This window comes from Haplochromis burtoni, unplaced genomic scaffold, assembly GCF_018398535.1.
Source record: "Haplochromis burtoni strain Fernald_Lab_line unplaced genomic scaffold, NCSU_Asbu1 Contig_39, whole genome shotgun sequence".
NCBI lineage: Eukaryota > Metazoa > Chordata > Actinopteri > Cichliformes > Cichlidae > Haplochromis > Haplochromis burtoni.
Window position 1 is genome coordinate 1319613 of NW_024582400.1, and position 23439 is coordinate 1343051.

General features: G+C 40.6%; 1 protein-coding gene across 2 annotated transcripts in view; it reads left to right on the forward strand.

Moving 5' to 3' along the window:
* Positions 1-3761: 3761 nt before the first annotated feature.
* Positions 3762-23439, forward strand: part of sh3bp4a (SH3-domain binding protein 4a) — a 43920-nt gene continuing 24242 nt past the window's right edge. The window contains exons 1-4 of one of the 2 annotated variants that reach the window (XM_005919928.1): positions 3762-3846; positions 3940-4065; positions 13363-13530; positions 14166-16519. In XM_005919928.1, the coding sequence (XP_005919990.1) occupies positions 13407-13530; positions 14166-16519 (2478 nt within the window). In that variant the 5' untranslated portion in view covers positions 3762-3846; positions 3940-4065; positions 13363-13406. The remainder of the gene's footprint in view (positions 3847-3939; positions 4066-13362; positions 13531-14165; positions 16520-23439) is intronic. The other variant, XM_005919929.1, reaches the window with a different exon arrangement.

Here is a 23439-nt window from a genome sequence, read left to right on the forward strand (position 1 = left end):
GATACAGCCAACATGTCTTGAGGTTCTCCAGAGGCCTGGTAATGAACTAATCATTTGATTCAGGTGTGTTGACCCATGGTTATATGTAAAACCTGCAGGAAACTGGCCCTTGAGACCTGGAGTTCCCCAGAGCATCTCCCAGTTTTCACAGGGTGAGAAGCAACATATACCTTGGGCAGGTCAAAAGTCTATCACAGGGCTAAAACAGAGAGACAGAAAATCATTAAGATCTACAACCAATTTAAAATCACCATTTGACCTAACGTGAATGGTTTGGATGATAGCAGGAAGCCGCAGTACCCAGAGAGAACCCACATAGACACAGGGAGAACACAGAATTCCACACAGAAAGGTCCCAGTCTGTATTCAAACCCAGATTACAGCGTTTTATTGGTAGAGGCTTCTACTTAAGTGAAGCAAATTACTATCATTTATTTTTTAAAGTTTTTCTAATGTAATTTTCCCCCAGGAAAATACTGTAAAAATCTCATGATGTTGTTTTTATTTTTACAGTATTTTTACAGTAATAGTGCAATTTTCCTCTATATAACCAGTATCTCTCCCCTCTTGCTCTAACAAGCTCCATTACCACCACATGGCCTGTTCTCATGCTGTCCTACCATGGAAGCATAGCATGAGTAGGGGTCTCTTTTTTTTCCTCTTGTACTTTCCCCATTGTAGTGTACATTTCAATGTTTTTTCTCTGATTCTACCAATCTCCGACCTGTATCCCCATGTAATGTTTGTGCTATATGTGTAAGGTCGGGGGGGGGGCGTCGCATTTCACTGCAGGGCAACCTGCATGTGACGAATAAAGCTTTGATTGGTATTGGTATTGATTGGATGGATGGTCCTTGGTGCTTCCTTGATGACATGCAATTCAACGAAACACCAAAAGCTATGATTGGCCAAGGAGTTTGTCCAAGTCACTGCAAAAATCTTAGGAATCCAATCCAACATCTCTTACTGTACAAAAACTCTGTGTAGTTCAACTTCTATGTATGTTAGGACCCAAAAGAAACAAGCAACCAAAATAAGATCAGAGTTGATCTGATTTATTCCATGTAAATAGCTAAAGTGTGTTTGCTTTGAAATAGATAGATCTGTGCCGCCATTTAAAGTGTTTCCCAAGGTGATGCACATGGAGAAAGTTTGCCTGGTCAATGTCAAAACTAGTACATAAAAAGAAACAAAACAGAAACATAACTCTAAATTCAAGGTCATCTTCCAATGCAAATTTCTCACTTTCTAAATCTTTTGGAGCATACATTTAAATAAAGAAGAAAACACACACACACACAAACAAAGATAAATGTGAATAATTCATTGTTCAAAAACAGTTCAGATTCAGTTTCCTGTAGTGCATCATGTGTTTTGTCATGTGGAAAAAAATGAAAACTTCAGCCTGTATGATTTAACTGCAGTTATTCACAGTCTGAGACACTGAAAATGTTTTTTAGAAATGCTTTTTGAAATGTGAGGGTCCAAGGTGACTTCAGCCTGCTTTATGGATATCAGCATTGCATTGATCTCCAGTCACTTCATAGCTCGCCTTACAGATATCCATCGCACCCCCGTCGGCCCCTGACAGAGCAGAGTGAGAAAGCATGCGATGTTTGGTCAGATAAATCACAGCGCTTTCATGTTTCTGAAGCTGCTGCAGCATTCATCATGCACAGAGCGATGCTTTCTAAAGTCCTGCCGGTTGTTTCTTTTTCTTTTTGGGGGGATGTGACCAAACTGTGAAATAAGACGTGAATGCGAGAACTGAATAAGATAAAGAACTTGTGAATAAGACGCAATGATTCATCCTATCTTCGTGTTCACATGTGAAATGGATTCACACAATTAGCATGGCGTGCAAAAGTACAAATATGACGCTTTGAGGTTTGAGTGCTAAACTGAAGGCAGTGGATACAAATCTGATGGGGTTTTTTTTCTGAGATTAATTGGGGCATTGCATTTTAATTTCCTCCCTTTCTCCTTCTCCAGCTGTTGATCTAATTAGCGGGCTTGTTGGAGACTTTGGGTGCTGCCTTTAAAAGCTCCCTCAGGCATGACTGCAGGGGTAGCAGAGAGGCAACAGGATACCTCACTGCAGCATGTGGGCGTTTATCTCTTCCACTCATCTCCTCTGTTCATAAAGAGCTCTGAGAGTCCGGTTTGCTCAGCTTTTTGATCAAAGTCAGATCTTTTTGTGTTTTTTTCCTCAGTCCACTTTATATTCAGACTGGTAAAGGTGTTTGATTTGATCTGTTGTGTGTGATGGTGGACTTAGTCTTAAAAGTAGTCAGTCAGTGAGCTTTGGAATAGTTTAATTTATGACTGGTTAATTTGCCTGCTGGCTGACTAGCTGACAGTATCTCAACTCTGCTCACATTACTGAGGTTTGGGATACAGAATAAATGCTATATCACTATATAGCATTTATTCTGAACTAACTAAAGCACAGTTCATTTTTTTCTGACTTTTCTGAATGTTGATCGCAATGTCACCCAGACCCCAGCAGCCACAGAGGGATTTTAGCTCGCTGACAATATTCAGTCACCAAACCATCTATGAATCGCGGCTCATTAGCAGAGGACCATCCTGCTCTATGAGTCATTAACCCATCAGCTTTATTTATAGACAGCCCCAGTCAGTGCTGATCATTACTGACTCCTGGGACAGTTTTATTGTGTTTATTGACATTTTATTCTCTATTTATGGAAATAACAACAGGTTCATTTTGTTTACTGAAAATTGAAACATGTGTTGGAACTAAATAGATGAAACTTGGCTTCCTTTTATGTCACATGTATCATGGACATGGTAAGGGTTAGTCAAGTGGCATGCCACATTTATTTATATATTTATATTTAATAATTCTGATTCATTTCATGATTATATTTATTATACTTTTTAAAAAAAAAATTTTTTTAAATTTTATTCATTTTATTACTAATTTTCTTTTTTTGCCTTTTCTTTGGAATTTCTGTTTAATAAGATGAACTTTTTATTTATTATTTTTAAAAACATATTATGTTTTATTTTCTTTGTGCTTTATCATTTCTCTTCATCAGTTCTGTTTATCTTCTATTTTTTACAATTTAGAATTCATTTTACAACATTTAAGCTTTTTGAGGGTTTTATTATCACAAATTTGCCCCTTTTTCTTTTGATTCATTTTATCTAATAATTTATGTGTTTTGTTCCTTTTTACCTCTTAATTTTTTACTTTTGCCTAATTTTGATTAATTTCATTTTATGTTTAGTATACACTCTGCACATTCTAACTTTAAAGTTAAATGTAACTTTTTATTTAATAATATTTACATTTTTAATTTCTAAATGTAATATTTATTTGTAGTTTATAATTTATAATTATTTATAAATATTAGCTTTTATTTAAGATTTTTCCATTATATTTAAGTTTTTACTTTATATTTTATTATTTTACTTTTTTTATTTTTAACTATTATTGATACTTTGATTACTTCATTCTATTTCTTATACTATTGTTTGACAGTTGTTATTTTCATAATCTATTTTTTAATTCAATTTCTTAATTTTTGTTTCAAACTTTTACCTTGTATTCTTTATTCCATTTTTAATTTCATTTTAGTTGTGAACTTTACATTTCTGTTTGAATATGTGACAAATCAGACGAAAACAATTTTCATAAGACTGCTTCAGTAAAGTAATAGATTACTTTAGTGTAGCCATCCAATGTGCGCATGTATGTGCATGTGTTATGGCCCCGCCCCTCGTCCTGACGTCACCACTCCTCTCCAGCGTCTGTCTCCAGTCCTCCGGCAGAGCGGAGCAGAGACGGACGGTTCAAGGGAGTTGAGCTCGCCTGTAATGGTTAAAAACTTCTCGGACTAGAAACAAGCTCTTACTTTTTCTTCTCACTAATTTACCGTTTATAAAAACAAAAAATTGTTGTTGTTTTTTAAGGCAAATGTCGCTGGAAAAAAGGGGGAAAAGCAGAAGAAGAAGCGTCGCGCGGCTCTCCATCAGCTCCACTCTTCACCTTCACTCGGACCGTTCTCTGAGCGCACGGGAATTCCAGCCAGCCGGGAGGTCAGTTCACATTACAACCAATTTTAGAATTACAGCCTCTGACTCTGTTTCAAAGTACTTAACCGCTCAGTTTAGTGGCTACCTCAGCAGAACTGTGCATGGAGACAAATTCGGCTTTACTCACATGATGATACACGTTATATATATTTATTCAGTTGCGCTGCTTCACACTGACTTTCTACTTACATTTATCCCCCATAATGACTTTCTATAGTGTTTTACTAATATTTAATAGCATTTTCTCTGATAAGTTGTTTTAATGGTGTATAGTGTATATTGTTATTTTATTTCCTCCAACATTTTCATGTTTTCCTTCGTGACCTTTTTGTTTTATTATTTTATATACTGTCTTTAAAGCGGTGGTTCAAAAGGAGAAGTTCAGCAGCAGCACAGTAAAAAGTGACTGGAAATGGCAATTTGGCAATTAGAGCTTATTGTCACGCGTGCACACGCTGTTATGCGCGTGCACGGTCCTCTCCAGCACCTCTTTAGCCCTGCAAGTAAGGTCATCTGATAAGCTCAAAATCCTCTCCCTCTCAGCTTCAAGGTTTAACAGGAGTGTTTTCCATGCTAAACACTTCTGCAAGAGACCTTTTGTCCTGTTTTCACCTATTCCTCTTCATCTGCTTGTCCTCCTCTCTTTTTGCCTCAGCATCCTCCTGACACATCTTCCTCCTTTTGCACTTTTTTCCTGACTCTTCTCTTGCTGCATTCTCCCTTTTCCCCCTTTCTTTTCCCTCTGGAATTCTCCCCCTCCTGTTCCTTCCCAGCCCTGCTGCATCCTTTTTCCCTGCTCTCTTCTCCCACTTGATTTTGACTGCCTACTCTTCATCCATCTCTTTACTCCCTCAAGTCCTCTTTCTCTTCTCCTCCCTATCCTCTTTTGTCCTTTTATTCACCTCTGTCTTATAAACCTTCACTCCCCCTTTGTATCCTCCTCCTCTGTCCTTTCCCTTTCCTTCATTATTTCCTGTCTTTTCCTCCCTCTCATTTTCCTCCTCTTCCCAGCCTCCTCCACTGAATCTCAGTTAACACACCTTGCCACACGAACCAATCATGATCAAACTGACATCACGTTCACACCATAAAACATGGCATACTTAGTTTTTATAGTCTGCAAATTGGTCATCATGACCTCGTGGAACGAGTTGCCGCCTTGAAGTTAGATAATCGCGTTTTTACACCTGAAGTCTTCGGGTTGGTGAGGAAAAAAGTCCAAAAGCAACCAATTATATTCTCATTATCTCCTTCCTTTTAAAAATGGAGCTCTGTCACATTAGCACATCCTCTATTATCACTTTAAAATGAGCTAAACTCCTTCATGGAATTATAAATGCTGCTAATGTCACCATTAGCTCCTTTTGCATTTTCCCTGAATAATAACTTTTCCCCATCACTCAACTCTTAATGCTTTGTAAAGCACCGCTTGGCTGTTTTCCTGCTGGAAATCGAGACATCGGAAGTGAGTTATAGCAATCAAAACACAAATTTAGGCGATTTGTCCCCCCGAAGCTGACCGGTTGACATGTGCAAAGTGCCACTTCTTCTTAAACAGCCGTTTGCTGAAGAACCTCCTTCAGCGCGGAGGAGGAAGTGACACTAAAACTGAGCACTTAGTGGGCCTCGTTTACCTGGAAATTCATCCCGAGGGGGCGAGAGAGTGGCGATTGTAATATTTTACGGATGAATTTCTCCGGTGATGAACGGCGGCATTTGAGGGCAGAGCATTTCTGCAGACTAATGTACTTGACCACATGCCAAGAGGAAGGCTTTTTTATTTATTACTTTATTTCTGCGGAGCAGAAATGAGCAGGTTGGCAGAACGTGGTGCTTCTCTGTGTGCAGACTTAAAGAAAAGACGTTTTAAATGTTTTCTACAAAACAGAAGAAGTCCCAGTATTATGGTTGCCCATAATACTCCTTTATTTGCCTCGTCATCATATTATTTGGAGATTTTTCAATAAAGAGTTGAGCCTTTAATTTGATCATTGATATTGTGCTGGCTCATTTTAAGCTAAGAGAAGATTAATTTAGATAAATAAAAGATCCCTTTAATGTATTTAGCACACCGTGATATAACAATCAACTGTAGCCTTCGGTCTCATTGGTAGTTCAATCACTCGCCTTGAAGTTCAGAAAAGCTTGCATTGGGATCCGCCCACTTTGCTTAAGGTTGCTGAAGATCATTGACTTCTTTTCCTGTGTGGATGCCCCCTGATCCATCTAGGGTTAGGGGTAGATTTAGCATTGTCATGTTTGGGAAAAAATTTATTATTTAAAATGTGGTTAAATTACAAGATAATCCTACTCTTAAACAGGTGGTTAGAAGTGACTCAGGTAGATGGACAGGTAGGTAAGAAGACTGTTTGGCAGACAGGCTGATAGACCGATAGGTGGGTAGATAGTCAGATGGATAGGCAGGTAGGTATGCAAAAAGAGTGATAGACAGGTAACTAGGCAGTTAGGTAGACAGATGAACATACAGATAGGTTTGCATATAGGTAGGTAGGTTGGTCGACAGATTGATAGATGGGTAGGTAGGTAGAAAAATCACACACATACCATAAAAAGTAAACAGTTTAAATACGCAATTAGTTGCGCATATATATATATATATATATATATATATACAGGATTGAGGGATTACTGTAAATGGACTGACAGGGACATTTCCACTTACACTGGTGGATCAACAACTCAGCATCCAGAGTATCTTAATTATTCCCAGTAATAGAATCAGAATCAGTAAAAACAGAAAATAAATGGATGCCTTGCAAGTGTGATTCACTTCCACATTGGCTTCACTTTATACAGTCTTTACGATCAGCATTTTTTGGGGGCGGTTTAATTCCCTGTCCTTTCAGGCTCCTAGAAACATCTACGGTGGCCCACAGAGACCAATCATTAAACTCCTGTCCAATCAAACCAACTGAAAGAGAAGGTGAAACCACTAATTAGTGGTGACCGTTATCCTCATTCATTTTTAATTTCATTTGGCAGCATGCAAACTTCCAAGGACATCTTTGCCCCGGAGTTCTTGCTTCATTTCGACCACATCGCAGGTGTAAACACACGTCCCCTGGTGCATGCTGGGGGCAAAGCTGCATCGCCTCGAGCAGGCCTGGTCGCCACTTGACTCAACTCGACCTAATGTGTTTGCGTCTCGAGGTTGGCACTGAATTAAACCCGAGAGCCTGTTCTCAGTTTCCTGCAGAACAGATGAAAGAGCTGACATTTAGTGGAGCTTAAAGTCGAATCAGACTGGCTTTTTGATGGCTCCAGCTTCACTCTTTTGCCGAAAGAGGTGTTTATTTTTCACATTAATGGAATGTGGAGGTTTTATCTCATGTTTACTGTTTGAAGATTTAGCTAACAAGCCTATAAAGGTGTTTTTATTTCATCTTACTAAACTGATCTCCGAGAATTACAGCACAAGAGGAAGTGAGGAGCTTACTTTGGGGTGCTTGATCTTGATTTAGGAGACTTTTAGTCCTGCATTGATCTGACATTGCTGCCTACAATAGATATTGTAGGTTAAGTTTAAGGCTTTGTTTTCCTGCCAGCAGATGTGTGCTGCCCATCAGAAACACCGATGATGGAAAAATGATAAAGTCTCCATGAGCATATGGCTGCTGGAAATAGTCATTACAGTTACATTCATCCACAGGGATTAGGACCGGCCCACTCTCGGCTAATTAAACTTTCGACTCCCCGATGTGCTCGCCGCTCCTGCGCTCCATCAGCCTGACCGAAATGTGTGGATAACTCGTAAACATTTTGACAACTCGCATGTGAATGCAATGCAAAGGCTGGCCAAGAAGCGCGCCGGCAGCTCACTGCAAAGCCTCTAAAAGATGCTGTTTTGGCATTTTCACTGCCTCTGAATTGGAAATTTATCTGCAAACATGAAGTAGAACACAAGTGGGAGAGATCATTTTGCTCTCTGTAGTTGGAGTTATTATTTCTGTATCTCCTCGGTTCTCAGAGGCGATCAAACAAGCTTGTTTCTCTCTTGTCCTTTTAATGACTTGTGTCATTTTCCTCATCAGATCCTAGATGGGGGTTTTTCTTCCCTGACAAAAGTTTGAGCTTCTAGCACTCCATTTGTCTCAGAGCTGAACCTCCTGCAGTGAACTCCCCCTCCCTCACCTGTATCTGTCAGAGCCATCCTCACCTCCCGCTGCATTTAGCACTGATCGTCGTGGCATTATATCAAAGAGAGGACACGGTATTTTTGTCTGCTGGCTTGTTATTGATAGCAGCCGAGCCGGCTCGCTGAGTGCTCATTTTTGAACAGGAAGGAGGGGTTTTATCGATGAGCCGCACGCTCGGGAAAATTAAATGTCACCTCAAAGGAGTTTGACCGGCTTTCAGCGGGAGCTTCCAGGTGAACATTTGCAGCCATTAAGCAATTCCCCCACTTTCTCTTCCCTGCACACTCCACATCTGAGAGTCCACCTCCGCTGCAGTTTTGTTTAATCTCCAGAGAGGCAGATGTGAAAATATCAGCAGGTTTGCAACGGAGCAGCTGAAAAACTCAAGGATAATAAACACACGCATGAACCAAAAGACTAGAGGAAGTTTTCGGGGGGTTTTTTCAGCTTTAATGGAGATAAAATGATTGTTCATTAAGGTAGAGTACTTAGTGTTTGAGCCACTGTAGTAGAGCTGAGCACAAAAAGAATAACCAGAGAACATTTCAACCTTGACAGTGGCAAGGATGCAAGAAGCCCTGCTGCTCAATATGCTACTGCCCAGATAGATAGGAGACAATATGCACCCCCCTCCCTCCCTCCCTCCATCACCACCTTCAGAAACCATGGTGGGTATTGGCAGCCTCAAAGAATACAATAGGACGATCAGACTATTGAAATCACCCAACCCTACACTGCAATATCTTTTGTTCGCTCGTTCCTCTCCTTACATTCATCCTTCTTACTGGCACTAATCACTGACTTGGTTTCATCAGTTTATACTGTACTCTAGTATTCAATTGGGTTTTTGTCCCTTATTCCCAGTGAAATGCTGGCGTGTCTTAGTCCACCCCAAGAGTTTAGCTTTGTTTTCTCTCCTGAGAATCAGGCTAGAGATGCTTTTTTATCCTCTGAGATTACTAGGCAGTCTTCTTCTTGTTATAGTTTTGCTTTTCTGTCTTAGTGCAGAGTTTTTAAAACTTTTTTGTGCCTAAGGCCCATTTTCACAATTTCAAGACTTGCTTGTATTCATATCTGCACAAAATATCCTCAGATCACATCAGGTTTCAGGGAGACTACTGGAGCCTCTTTTTCACTGGAACCTATTCAGTTCGGCTCAACTCGACTTGGTTTCAGTCATTTTCCATTACAATTGTGTGTGATGTTTGATGATTGAGAGTCTGGGCAGATCCTATGTGAAAAAGGTAGGTTATTCAAAACATTAGGAGCCGCACCTGTAAAACCTCTGTCATCTCTGCTTTTGAGCCTGGATCTTCTGTTGTCTTATGAAGGCATCTTTGACTGCCCTTTTGCCAGATCTGGATCCAGCAAGATGCCTTGTCGCCAGTCTACTAGCATTTACCTTGCCTCCATCACCTTATCCAACACTTTCACACTGTTCACAAATGGCATATCTGCCTCTGGAGTGGGATCTAGCGCTCTTTAAAATACATTTTTCCACACGGGAATTTTTACTTTGCAAGTGCCTTTTCAGCTTGTTTGGCGACTTCCTCCATGGTCTGAGAGCTGCTGATGTCACGAGACAGAAGTTGCATCGCCATCTGCTACCAGTTTTTCTCCTTGCTTTAGGTGGTGGGACTTGTGCACTGGTGGTTAGTCGTGGTTTACTCCACAGAAGTGTTCATTACTCCTCACTGTCAATCAGCGGCATTGATGTGTCACACTTTAATAAGTCCTACCATGCTGTAACTGCAAACAGTCTGGGTTTAGCTGGACTTCCCCTAGAAAGGATTTTTAAAATACTAGAAACTGGTTGATTCCTTGCCTTTTTTTGCAGTGTTATATCAAAATTGGTTGAGGCAGGACACTCGGACACAGCTGTATTTGGCTCAAAGCACACCATTTGGGAGATCCTTATCATAGAGTGTAGTTGGTAATGGCTGGTTCCCCCCTTGTGCTTTAGAGCGCCTCACAGTCCCTGATTTAGAAACTAGTCATAATCTGAGGCTGAAAACACCCCTCTTTGCTTAGAATAATATTCTGAATTCTGACTCATTCTCTTAATTCTGATGCTTCCTGCTATCAAATTACTGCTTAGTCAGCAGTGTTCAGCGAAAAACTGACACACAGCCATGTTTCTGACAGGTGAACAATGGCTGTAGGTTGATTTAGTCGAACAAGCTCCTGATGAGTCCATCAAATCTACCTCAGCTTCATCTGAATACTTCCTCAGTGGAAGGTTATACAATAACGGCATGTAATCGTCAATGCCAGACATTGTTCAAAGAGAGCTGAGATTTTCACATAGTTGAAAATACAATAATTTCAAAAGTAGTAGGGACCTTAGACAAAGTACTCAGTGTGCACAGATACACTGAAGTTGTGAATATCACAATTTTACACTGAGGATTAACCTCCAACCCAGATGAAGCTCAGTTTTTGATGCTTTGCTTTTGGTTTTCTTTCAGTTTGCAAGCTTTGATGCTGCGTGATGAGAGGGAAGACAGTTTTTAGAAGAAGTTTTATGTTTTAAACCAACAATTTTGTCCTCCAAAACTAGTATTGAGCCCTCTCAGGAACCTCTTCCAATAGTCTTTTTGGTTGAGCAGCTGCTCAGAGGAAGCAAAAAGCTGGTGTACTCTCAATAATGCATGTCAGTAGCTACTAATAATACTGCAGCTAATTTGCTGTGTTGTCTTTAGTTGTGCGTGAAAGCTGCAAAGCATTACTTTATGAAAATGAGCTGCATGGAAATCCACCTGCACACATTACAGCTCTAATAATGACAATCAGTGAAAGGCATTTTCATGGCGCCTCCTGCAGTCTGTGTTGCTTTAATCAGATTAAAATGGCATCATTAGTGTGCAAATGCAAATGTCCCCACTGTCGCCGCTCGCCACGTCCTGCCGGAATAATAAAGTCTCGTGGGACGTTTTTGCTGCAAAACAATTTCTTGCCGCCCCTCTAATCAGATTATAGTCCTCTGTTGCCTGTGTGTGTTTTTCAAATTTAATCACAGCTCATTTCTGACAAGGAAGTTGGTAACTTGCTTGATGTGGTCTGAGATATAAAATAAGCACTGTGTGCAAACAGCCTCTGAGATTGGCCCGCAATTTTTTACATTTCTGTATGTGTATGTTCAAAAATGCTACATGTCCTGAAGTATGTGAACAGAACTGTCCAAATATTTGATAATTAAATCAGTCTTTGTAGTTTTTCTGCATTTTTGTGGTTTTGTCTCAGAACAGGATTGAATGCAGGTATATTTTAGACATTCTCAATACTAAATGATGCCACCAGTACATAACAGACCCTTCAGTTTACAATTTTGTTTTGTTATCATCCATCCATCCATTCTGTACCGCTTATGCATTTAAAGGTCGCGGGGGGTCGCATTGATTTAATCAGAGGTTTTGTAATGTTGGATTGCAATGTGAATATGGACCTGAAGCTGCATTAGTTTGGTGTAGAAAAACTCAACCACTACCTTTAGCCCACTCACACAACATAAGCTGTAGTTTCTGGCTAGTGTGATGACTACAGTTTCTTGGAAGCTGAGTACTAGCTAGTTGTGAAACTCTTCCATCCATATTCTACCACTTATTGATGTCCAGGTCACGTGGGTAGCTGTCTAAGCAAAGAGGCCCAGCCTTTCCTCTCCCTGGCCTCCTTTAGTTCTTCTGAAGGGGAATTGAGGCAATCCCAAGCTGGCCAAGGGCTCACCTCAACTCAGGAAGCACTCAGGATTCATTTAGTCAAATGCTTAAACCGACTCCAATACACTTTTTAGTGTATTGGAGTAAGGACTCTACTCTGAGCCCTCTCAAACGGTTGAGCTCCTCACCGTATCTCTGAGGGAAAGCTTGAAGGAAGCTAATATTGCCTCTTATATCTGTGAAGTATCATTGAGCTCATTCTTTTGATTGTGGCTGTATGACCGGTCAGCAAGACTCCTGATATACAGTAACAGATCGATTTAATTTTTTCCGTAAATCCTACGTCTAAAGGACTCCAGATGAAATTACACACATGCACACTTGGTATTAGTATTCTCTATAGTCATTTCAGTTGTATAAATGTGCATTACACCATTTCAGTTTTTTAGATTACTTGTTCTTTTTGTGCGTGTATTATTTTTAAGAGACTCCTTATTTCTTTAAATGTATTTAACTCTGTTAAATGAATATGTTACAACACTACAACGCTTCATGAAGCACTTCAGTCAGTCCACACTAAGTTTCCTCTTTTACCAGCTCACTGAGCTCATCCATGTTATTGTCCAAACACCTCCCATTCCGCATGATGATTGCTGGAACAGCTCCAACTCTGAAACCTTGTTGTTTCCTTCTTAGCTTTTGAGGATTGTGTCTCATTTCATTTAATAAAGATGGGCAGGGGAAACATATCTCCAAGCTAGTCAGTGAGCCTGTTGAGTTAGTTGCTAAGGGGACAATAAGTTTGCAGTGTTTATTCAAAATGTTGCGCCATCTGTTTGTGTCTTGTAAAGGATCTAGATTTAAATCTGGGTTGGAAAAGGTTTTTACATCCATGGTTTTGAGCAATCAGCTATCACATAAAGGATATCTAAATACTCTTTGTCTTTGGATTTGTGTGTTCTTTTTGTAGTTTGACTCGCTTTTTAGAAATATCTACTGTTTCATGCTGCAAAGTTTTGCGGATTTGGAAGCGATAGAGGTGGTATAGCATGCAAAGAGTTTTCTACACTCTGTTATTCCTGCGAAGAAATAAAAGTGAGGTTCCCTTGTTCTTTACAATATGTTCCTGACCTTCCTCACTGCCACTGTGACTCAGAACTTAAATCTGTTTTGGATTTATTTCTTTATTGCTTTTCAATTGTTCTCATGAATCACATCTCTTTTTCTCCCCGACTTCAACACACTTGCTCTTTGCATTGATTCAGAAAAACACTCCCTGTTCATGCTGGGGCTCATTTCTTTGCCAGCCTTATTTTCTGCTCCTGCAGCTTTGACCTTTGACTATGCTACTGATGTAGAAAATTAGCATTGCTTCTGGAAGTTGCACCAGATTTGCTTGAATGCCTAAGTGAGTGTTCTTGAATGTTTATAATTGGCTGGGTGCTCCCATCCAGTCCCTAAATCCTTTATGTTTGTTTCCCATTCAGTTGAAAAGCTGCCGATGAGCCAACATTTTTTTTAAGTACCGGCCATGGCTGCCCATCGAATCATCAGAGTGACTAACAACAACCACATCCTGCCTCGATGTAAGTCTGAGGGGACGCTCATCGACCTCAGTGAAGGGGTGTCCGGGGCCAGTCTCAGCGATGTCAAAGGTCAGTGTCCAACTGCAGCCACGCCACTTTTGTGCAGTTGCAACGCGTTTGTTGCCCTTTGAGGTCCAAACCCATGCTTCGTTTTAAAAAACGTTTCATTAAATTTCACTTGAAATCTGGAATTTAAATAATTTGTTTTAATTTTTATGCTTTTCATCTTTTTGCAGTTAAATTATTCAGCTAAAAATAGGCTTATTCATTTCCGAGTTCTTTCACTTCACTGGTTTCATCTCATTACAGCTTTGTTTACATGCTCCATATACACTAATGAGGTGATCTAAATATAGTAAATTATGCAGTAAATTATGCGCTTCATCTGATCATACACACCTGAGAAAATATAGTTGGATTCAGATTATTAGAGACAAGCTTTTGGTTGTTCTGTGGGTACTGTGGCTATCTTATGATCTGTTTTTACTGAACCACTGACCCATTTGGATACAAGTCTCTCAGGGAGATCCAAAGTACGACTACCTAATTAGCTCAACTGGTTCATTATATCTGTCTCTGATTATGAGACAAGCACTGTTAACTACAGCACAGTGATTAAGTGCACTTACCTAAAGTAGGGCCAAACCAGTTACAAAACTCTTTGCAATCAGGACAACTACAGTGTAATCTCTTTTCCTTTTCAGTGCCTTCTCCGAGTGCCTTAAGGCTGGACACTTCAGCCTCCTATGGAGCTGCACAGGAAGTTGTTGCCATAAAGGATTATTGCCCGAGCAGCTTTACCACTCTCAAATTCTCCAAAGGTGATCGTCTGTATGTGCTGGACACATCAGGGGGAGAATGGTGGTATGCCCACAACAACACAGAAATGGGATACATCCCAGCCGCATATGTCCAGCCGGTCAGCTTCAGGAACTCTTCGCTGAGCGACAGTGGGATGATTGACAGTGCTGGGGAGGGGTATGAGGATGGACTAAAGGAATCTGGAGGTCTCGGAGAGTGGACAGCAGTGAGCCTAAGGCCCTCTCCAATTTACAACAACAGCCACTTTTCTGCAAACCCCTTTATCTGTCCCTTAGATCAAAACTGCAAAGAGGCAGATGTGAGACACTCCGCAGATCTCAATTTCTTTGATGCTCTGGCATCACCATCGACATGCTCCACCTTTAGTACTAGTACAATCGTGAACAATGGGTTTCACAGCTATAATTTTAACGGTACTAACCCTATCAGCCCCATCCAAGAGATTACACCTAACCTCCACAGGGATAATCCATTTTTCAGGAGTAAGCGTTCCCACAGTCTGTCTGAACTGTCCGTGCTACAAGCACAATCAAATGCAACCTTACCTTCTTCTGGATTCTTCACGGGCCTTAAGGCTCCGTCACCGGAGCAGTTTCAGAGCAGGGAGGACTTCAGGACTGCATGGCTAAACCACAGAAAACTAGCCAGGTCTTGCCATGACCTTGACTCTCTTGGTCAGAGTCCAGGATGGGGGCAGACACAGCCGGTGGAGACCAACATAGTGTGCAGGTTGGACTGTAATGGAGGGGTTGTTCAGCTTCCAGACACCCACATAAGCGTGCACATTCCAGAGGGACACGTTAGCCATGGAGACCACCAGCAGATCTCCTTGAAAGCCTTACTAGACCCTCCTCTGGAACTAAATAATGATCACTGCTCTACCATAAGCCCTGTGGTGGAACTCAAGCTCAGCAACATGGAGACCAAGTCTTTCATCACGCTGGAGATGAAGGTATCAGTAACTGTGAAGAGAGAGAGCTGTCACACTGCTGAAGTGGTTTGTGTTCGTAGTGATTTTAAAGAAGGGCCTTATACACCAATCCCTAATGCTTACATATACAAGGATACAGTGCAGGTACAGCTGGATAGTCTCGAGCCCTGCATATACGTGGCTGTTGTGGTTCAGTCACAGTACCTCAGCCACAATACAACTGTCTGGGACCACGTGCAGAAGAAGGTAACTTTGGGTGTATATGGACCCAAGCACATTCACCCATCCTTCAAGACAGTTGTGGCCATGTTTGGGCATGACTGTGCTCCTAAAACCTTGCTGGTAAATGAAGTCGGCCGGCAGTCTAGCTCAACTCCGCCAGTGGCCCTCCAGCTGTGGGGGAAGCACCAGTTTGTTTTGGGATACCCTCAGGACCTCAAGGTTGGTTTGTACTCCAACATGTCCAACTACCAGGTAAAGGCAAGCGAGGGCGCTGGCATGATTCGTGGATTTCAGGTAAAACTGGGGAAAGTGAGCAGACTCCTGTATATGATCACATCGCACAACCCCAGCAGTATCTCAGACTTTACTCTCAGGGTCCAAGTCAAAGATGCCCTCGATTGTATCCTGACTCAGTTCTGCGTCCAAACCCCACAGCCACCGCCAAAGACAGGCGCAAGGATTACAGGCCAGAGGAGGTTCTTGAAAAAAAAAGAGGTGGATAAGATTGTCCTCTCACCTTTAGCTGTCACCTCAAAATACCCCAAATTTCAGGAGCGGTGCATTACAAACCTGAAATTTGGGAAACTGATAAAAACAGTTATCAGACAGCACAAAAGTACCTATTTGTTGGAGTACAAGAAGGGGGATGTTATTGCCTTGCTCAGTGAGGAGAAAATCAAACTACGAGGGCAGCTGCGGACCAAAGAATGGTACATTGGATACTATCAGGGGAAGGTGGGGCTTGTCCACGCCAAAAACGTTTTGGTTCTGGGTAAGGTCAAGCCCATTTATTGGTGTGGACCGGACTTAACGACCACAATGCTGCTGGAGCAGATCCTGAAGCCTTGCAAATTTCTTACTTATATTTATGCGACTGTGAGGACGGTTTTAATGGAGAACGTTGGTAGCTGGAGGGCATTTGTGGACGCACTTGGATATGGGAATTTGCCATTGAATTATTTTTGTCGGACTGAGTTGGACAATGAACCAGAGAAGGTGGCATCAGTTCTGGAGAAACTCAAAGAGGAATGCACCAATATGGAGAATAAGGAGAGGAAGTCCTTCCAAAGGGAACTCATGATGGTAAGACAGAGTCATGGAAGTTTTGGTATTAATGTTACAGTATAACGATATAATGGATGATATTCTTGTTTGTCTATTGATAGATGGCTTAGACCAATCTTGGTGAAGCTAAATAGCTTAAAGGATTTTTTGACAGTTGGTGGAATATAACTTTATTTCTTTGTTTTCTGTAAACTGATTGAAACCTGAAATTTCCATAACTTACGTTGTTTTTGTAGTCCTTTATGTGTTGCATTTTTCAAGAACACAGACCGGTCATTTCCCACTCATAAACCTAGCTTGATTGATCTGCCTCACATAAGTATATCTGATTTTTATTGGCTTCATAATATAGACATTTGCATAATAAGCAAAAGATCCCTGATTTAATGTCAGGAGAAGACAAAGATTGTGGCTATCAGGGTGCTATTAAGGGTATCCAGTTTTTTAAAAATCTGCTAACCTGATAACCAGCTAACGAAAGCCCTTCCTGTCTCATGAATTACTACTTTTGTGGCAGTCCTCATTAGGGCTGCTGAATTATGGCAAAAATGCTAATCACGATTATTTTCACTGAAATTGAGATCTCGATTATTTGACGATATTTATTTAACAACAACAATGTATTGAATAATGACTTTAAAGATTGTCAAAAAATAATATAAAATAGTGTGCAAATACTGATAACAGTGCAAATGTTTGCAATATAAAAAATAAATGTAAACATCTATGTTTAGTGAACTTTGCAGTGTTGCTCTGTGGTGCAGCTACGACACTGTAGCTTACACACTATGTCTAATTGATCCACGTCTGACTCCGCCAACCCATAATGTTTCCACACCACTGAAGGTTTTTTTACCTCTCTTTTCAACCAACGGCAGTCACTCTCCTCTCCAAATAACTTCTGCTTAGCTTTCCGAGTTTCCCTCGGGTCCTCTTAATCAACGGTTCCCAACCCCCGGGCATCGGACCAGTACCGGTCCGTGAGTCGTTTGGTACCGGGCCGCGAGAGTTGAGGCTCAGGTGTGAAATGTATAGTTTTCAGGGTTTGTATCGGTTTTCAGCGTTATTTTGTTATCGTTTTGATCGTTAACTCGGTTTTCCTTGGTCTTTTCACGTGTGTTATGAATAAATTTCATTTTTTTCGGTACCGGTACTAGTTTTTTTGTTGTATTTATCTGTGACACCTTAAAGGCCGGTCCATGAAAATATTGTCGGGCATAAACCGGTCCGTGGCGCAAAAAAGGTTGGGGACCGCTGCTCTTAATTGTTGTGACACGTGTTCGAAATGCAGAGAGGTGCGCTCGATTTGCCACACGGAGCAGCGCGAGAGTAAAGCACGAGGGAGGGGCTAATAATCGGCTCAGTCATTTTTAATGATCGTTGAAAGCCCAGATCATAATCGTGATTAAAATTCGATTAATTGAGCAGCCCTAGTCCTCATCCTGCTGCTTCTCCAGTGAGTCTGTCATCCAGTTTCACTATCTTGCTAGTGTTGGTCCTTGTTGGTCTGGAGATCTTGAGGAACCTCCAGCAGATGGAGGACTGGTTCATAGTCAGCTACTTCAAGTTTACTGAGGCTGCAGAGCAAAAACAGGATGTCCAACTGCAACAACAGTGCTAATGGATTTGGAGTTTTGGACACTTGAATACCTGCCTAGGTATTCTGTTTGGCCAAAAAAATAAAAAAAAAGACTTGCAGGGAATGTTTGAAAATGCTCTTTTCTCAGGCACTGCCTTTGAGTGCAAGACATTTAAACTTGAGTGCCTCCCATTTTCACCAACGTACCATGGACTCATTCTCCAGGACTGTGCACTCAACAGTTGTGAAACTCCATCCTTTTTGTCTACAAAAGGTGAGCTTAAAAAACAAAAATCTTACACTGTCTATTAGAGAATGAGGTCTTGTCCACAATGGGAAAGTCATTTAGCTACAAACGTATTCAGAAATAGTAATAATGCTGATGACAAGTTTTGGAGCTCAAGGTGACATCTTGAAAAAAAAGCAGCAAATTCTCACATTTAAGTTGGAGGAAAAATGGACACGTCGCTGCATAATCCCTTTGGAATAATGCAAGTTCACAATCGATACATTTTCCGTTATCAGAGCTATAACATAAAGGCGTGAAATGAGTGCCATTCCTCTAATCCTCCAACAGTTATAGACTATTGAAGAATATATTCAAGCTCAGCAATTCATGCATTTCATTAACATATCAATAAGTATGGGCTTTTATTCTGAAATGTGGCATATTACAAAGTGTGAGAGGGCTGTCAGTTGATTGCTGCATCATTAGGTTTGCTCCCCGTCCCTCTTTCCCGCTGTTTTTCTTTCCCTTTCTTTCTCCCCTTTCTTTCCCCAGTCAAGTCTGTCCCGTATTTAACAAGTGAAAATAAAATAAACAATAAAAGGTGAATCAAATAGACCATTACGGCAAGGCTGGGGTGGTCCATTTGGTAAAGTAAATCCGTAAGCCAAACGGGACAGGCAAAAAAAAAAAAAAAGGTTTGCTCTGTGGTGGCAAAAAGAATCATTTCTCTCAGCCAATCAGAAAAAGTCGCCATTTGATTTATTGCTTCTTTGCTGGAACAGCCATCAACATTATGTCTATGCACTACTGTAGTAGCCCACAGTGTGACACAGTCTTGGTGTGAACTGGAAGGATTTGAGAGTGCGTGCTCACGCACATGAATGGTAAACAACTCATCTTAGAGCCTGAGGTGGGCTCACAGTGGAAACGGCCATCACATGAAAAATGAAGGCGAAAATAAGGAAGAAAATCCTGTAAAGGGAAAGCACTGAAATGAACCTTAACATCTGCAGTTTGGGGTAGGAACGGCTCTGTGAGGCACATGCAGGGCGGCCTTGATGTGTTTTTCTTCTCCAACATTGCTGGCACCCTGGGGGAAGCAAAAATAGTCCTGAGACATTTCCATCACCAAACGGCATTATTCTGAAAGTACTTCTGCGACTGCTGCTTATCTGAGCAGAGTTGATGAAGCGTGCACGCGCTGTTGCTACAGCTCGGTGCGACTGCAGGTCACGGCCGCCGGAGCAGGTTGAGGTGAAACGCCTTCCTAAATGGGATTTAGAAGTGTAGCTGTTGCTCATTTTCTCCTGATGCATTCTCCCTCACTGTTTTGTTTTGGGTTTTTTCCAGGGTAACTTGATTGTAGCTGTATGGCTGTAAGTCATATCATCAGCCCCATAATCAGCCATCCTGCAGAGGAGGAGCGCTCTTTTATGTTTCATAAAAGGCTTTTATTCTGGTGAATACCTTCAGCCCCTGTTGAAGCTTTCCAGTTTGCTGTGTGGACAAAGTGTGTCTTGGCTTTCTTATCTCTGAGCCAGACTTCATCCTTGACTCCACTAAACTTTTTTTTTTTTTTTAATCTTCGCAGAAAAATGAAACAAATACACGCACGTCTGTCACTGAAGTCCAGCAATTTCCTTTCATCACCAAGGACAGTTAGAAATGTGTCCCGCTGACCTCAATAGAAAGATTTGTCCACATTGTTTACAGAGTTAGACTGATGTATTATAAGGGTTGTTTTGTTTTTTCTGTGTGATCTAGCTGAATGCTGCTGCAGAAAAACAGCGTTTGACGTGTTTTGACCAACAACAACCTAAAAATGTCTGATTGCTAAGCTCTTTGAACTGAATTACACTTAAAGTCTCTTTGAAAACTGAAATCTCATAAAACTAGCCTGTGTCTCAGGCCTAAAAGCTCACTTTAAAAACATATTTAAAGATTTAAATAATACACTACCATGCAAAAGTATTGAGCCAGCCTTGAGCTATTGTCTTGAGCAATAGTTTCTGGCTTTCTGAAGGTGTTTCAAGGTTTTTTGGGGACATTGGTTACTTTTTCACTAATTTCCAGTCCAGTCGTTGTACTTGCACATTGTTTGTTTAAGCCACTTAACAATTAAAAAAAATATGACAGGGGTGACATAGTGTTGTGTTTACACATAAAAGACAACTTGGCAAAGAACCTTTTTTAAAATTATATCTTTAGGCACTTTGTCAATAGCAGCCTGTCACAAAAGCACATAATTTTCACGTTTCCCAAGTAGCTGTTACTAAACAAGGCAAACAGGGGGGAGCTGAGGTATCCCAAATTACACAAGAACTGGAGTGAAAATCTGTGGCAACAGGTCTGATGGAGTGATGAATAAACATTTGATGTTTTTGGTACAGATCATCTTCAATATGTACAGAGGAGGTGAGGATCTAAAAACAGTGATCCCAAACACACTGCCAATGCAGTAAAATCATACCTGGATAGAAAAACACACAGTGGAGCACTATCAGTCATGGATCGGCCTCCCTGAGCCCGGACCTCAACATTATTGAAGCAGTGTTGGGTCATCTTGAACAGAACAAAAGGCAGAAACATCCAAAGAAGAGCTTTGAATGTCCGTCAAGAAGCCTGCAGAACTATTCCTGAAGACGACTTAAAGACATGACAAGAAAGCTGCCTAAGAGAGTTTATGATGGTGCAAAGAAATTTAAAGAACATTTATACCTTTTAAGTACTCATTCATACTCTAGGTCAGTCTGATATTTAAATTTTGACTAACTTTTTGTGTTCCTCACTAGAAGAGGTTAAAGTCTTTAAGTTTCAATTTTCCTCTCTGTAAATTTTACTGCCTCTTTTTGCCCTCCACAGTGGATTTAAGGCATGGGCTTCTTTATAGTTTGATAATTCACAGGGAGCTGGTTGATGTTAATATGAGGTTAAGTATTGCTGAAAACAGCTGGCGGCAGTTGCAGCAGCTGGTGATGAACTGTGAAAACCAGGATAAATTAGGTTTATGTGGCAGAGAAACAGAAAACCCATCTCACAGATCCAAAATGATAGTAAATATTCCTCGTTTACATGCTTCAAATAATTTGTGTTTATGTATCAAAGAGTTTTTTTCTTCTCCTCTCACTTAAACCAAAACATGTTGTTGACTAACTCTGCATTTGGATGATGGTAGCGTTGAAAAACACGAGTCTGATCTCAGTCCAAGCATAGAAACTGCAGATCGTCTTAGTGCCAGTGTTGGTATGCTTGACAACCTCATCTTTCATCAAATAAATAACCAAAGAGATACTTTATCTGAGTGAATACAACTTTGAAAGTTTAAAACTTTACAGATGATAAAAGGTGATGAAGTCAAAATATATGTTATTGCAGTACTCATCATATCACAAAATGCTAAAAACTACAGTAATATCGTATCGTGGGTGAAATATTGCGATAGTATTGTATTGTGGTGTGCCTGGTGATTTCTGCTTCTATTGCCATCAGTGATTCCAGTGAGGAAAACATTAGGTGGGCTACACAATATGGAAGATAACCTGGAAGTTTGAATCTTTCTTGGCAGGCAATGAATGGACAGATTTCCAATATCCAAAATGTCTTTTCTTGTTTTGGACTTAAGGTTATAAACTAAAATTCAGGTAATCATAGCTTCTGTGGGTTTGGATAAGGTTTGGCTGCACAACAAGATGGCTCAATGAGTAGATATTTCAGTATTTAACCAGCTGCCTGAAGTGGTGCTTAATTTTTTATATGCATTATACCGCTAGTCATTATCTTTTATCTTCCAGAACAAAGGCGTTTGACTTTGGTACTAAATTTACATCTTTTATGGTTTTGCCTCATAGCATTGGTTTTTTTATTGGACAAATGAGACTGAGTATTATGATTCTGTCACCATTTGTTTGCCTAATTTGTCTGTTCAGTTGATGAGGTTTTATGGTGTATTTGTCATCATACCCTGAACACAGCTCATGGACTCCTTAAAACTATCCCTGGGCTTTATGTCCAGACTCATCTGGACCTTATTGCCTCCTGTTGTGAAAAATTCCTGCTGCAAGGTTTTCCCCAGAAAGCGGTGAATTGTGTTAATCAAGCTGCAGGAACAAAAGACCTGAGGCTTGAATTACCAGATCTTCTCCTCAAAGGAAAAAATTGCTCTTCTTATGTAATTGTTACTCAACAAAACACTGAATGAGAACCAGCGGCTTCAAAATCCTCGATTAACAAACAAGGCATTCATTGTTTTCTCTGGCTTTTACTTTAGCTGGACGAGATCTGCAGGAAAGAATGCCAGATCCACAGTAATCGGTGTGTCCGAATCAGGATACAACCAGCAACACAGGGATTATATGACTAAATATGTTGTGGGTTTCCTATAATCAAATTTAGGTCATACTAAAGGTCACTTGTGTATGTTAATGACTTCCTTGGACAGATGTGTGAGGAAAGCAGGATGAACAAAGACGGGTTAAAGATTGATGATCGATGATGGGTACAAACTCTGGAAGTAAGTATCTACATCTTGATGGGATGTCATTGGTTCATTGTGCTGCCCTGTGGTTTCTGTTATAAGAGAGGAGGATGGAAATTATCCTTTGAGGGAACAGTGTGAGAGCTGATAAAGTGAAGAAGAAGAATTTTAGACATGAGTTGGTAAGAACAGGTTCCTTAAGTGGAACAAGTAAATTTAAAGTTCCAAATGATCTGATTTTTGATAATAGCATTTGTAATAACCCTTCTGAAATGTCACATTAACATGATTCCTCTTTATAACTGAAACATAAAAACACTCCACGTAGCTGGTACAAGGGGTAGTGGAGGCTCAAAAAACGCCTGACTGTTTGGAAAAAAGTACATCTTTTTACTCTGTGGTTGGTTAGGCATCAAAAGCATTGCGGTTAGGGTTATATTTCAGCGTAAAAAAGAAGATTCTCTTCGACATCAAACGTTTATTAAAAGTTCTAACTCGTGTAAAGGTGACAATACTGGTGCACGTTTTACATACCCTAAAGCTTGCTTGACTTTGAAATGTAACTATAGGCTGCAACAGCTTGCACAAACAAGTGGGACTGCTTTCTGCTTCACTGATTGATGCCTCTTGTGTCTGTCAGTAGATAAGTGGTGAGG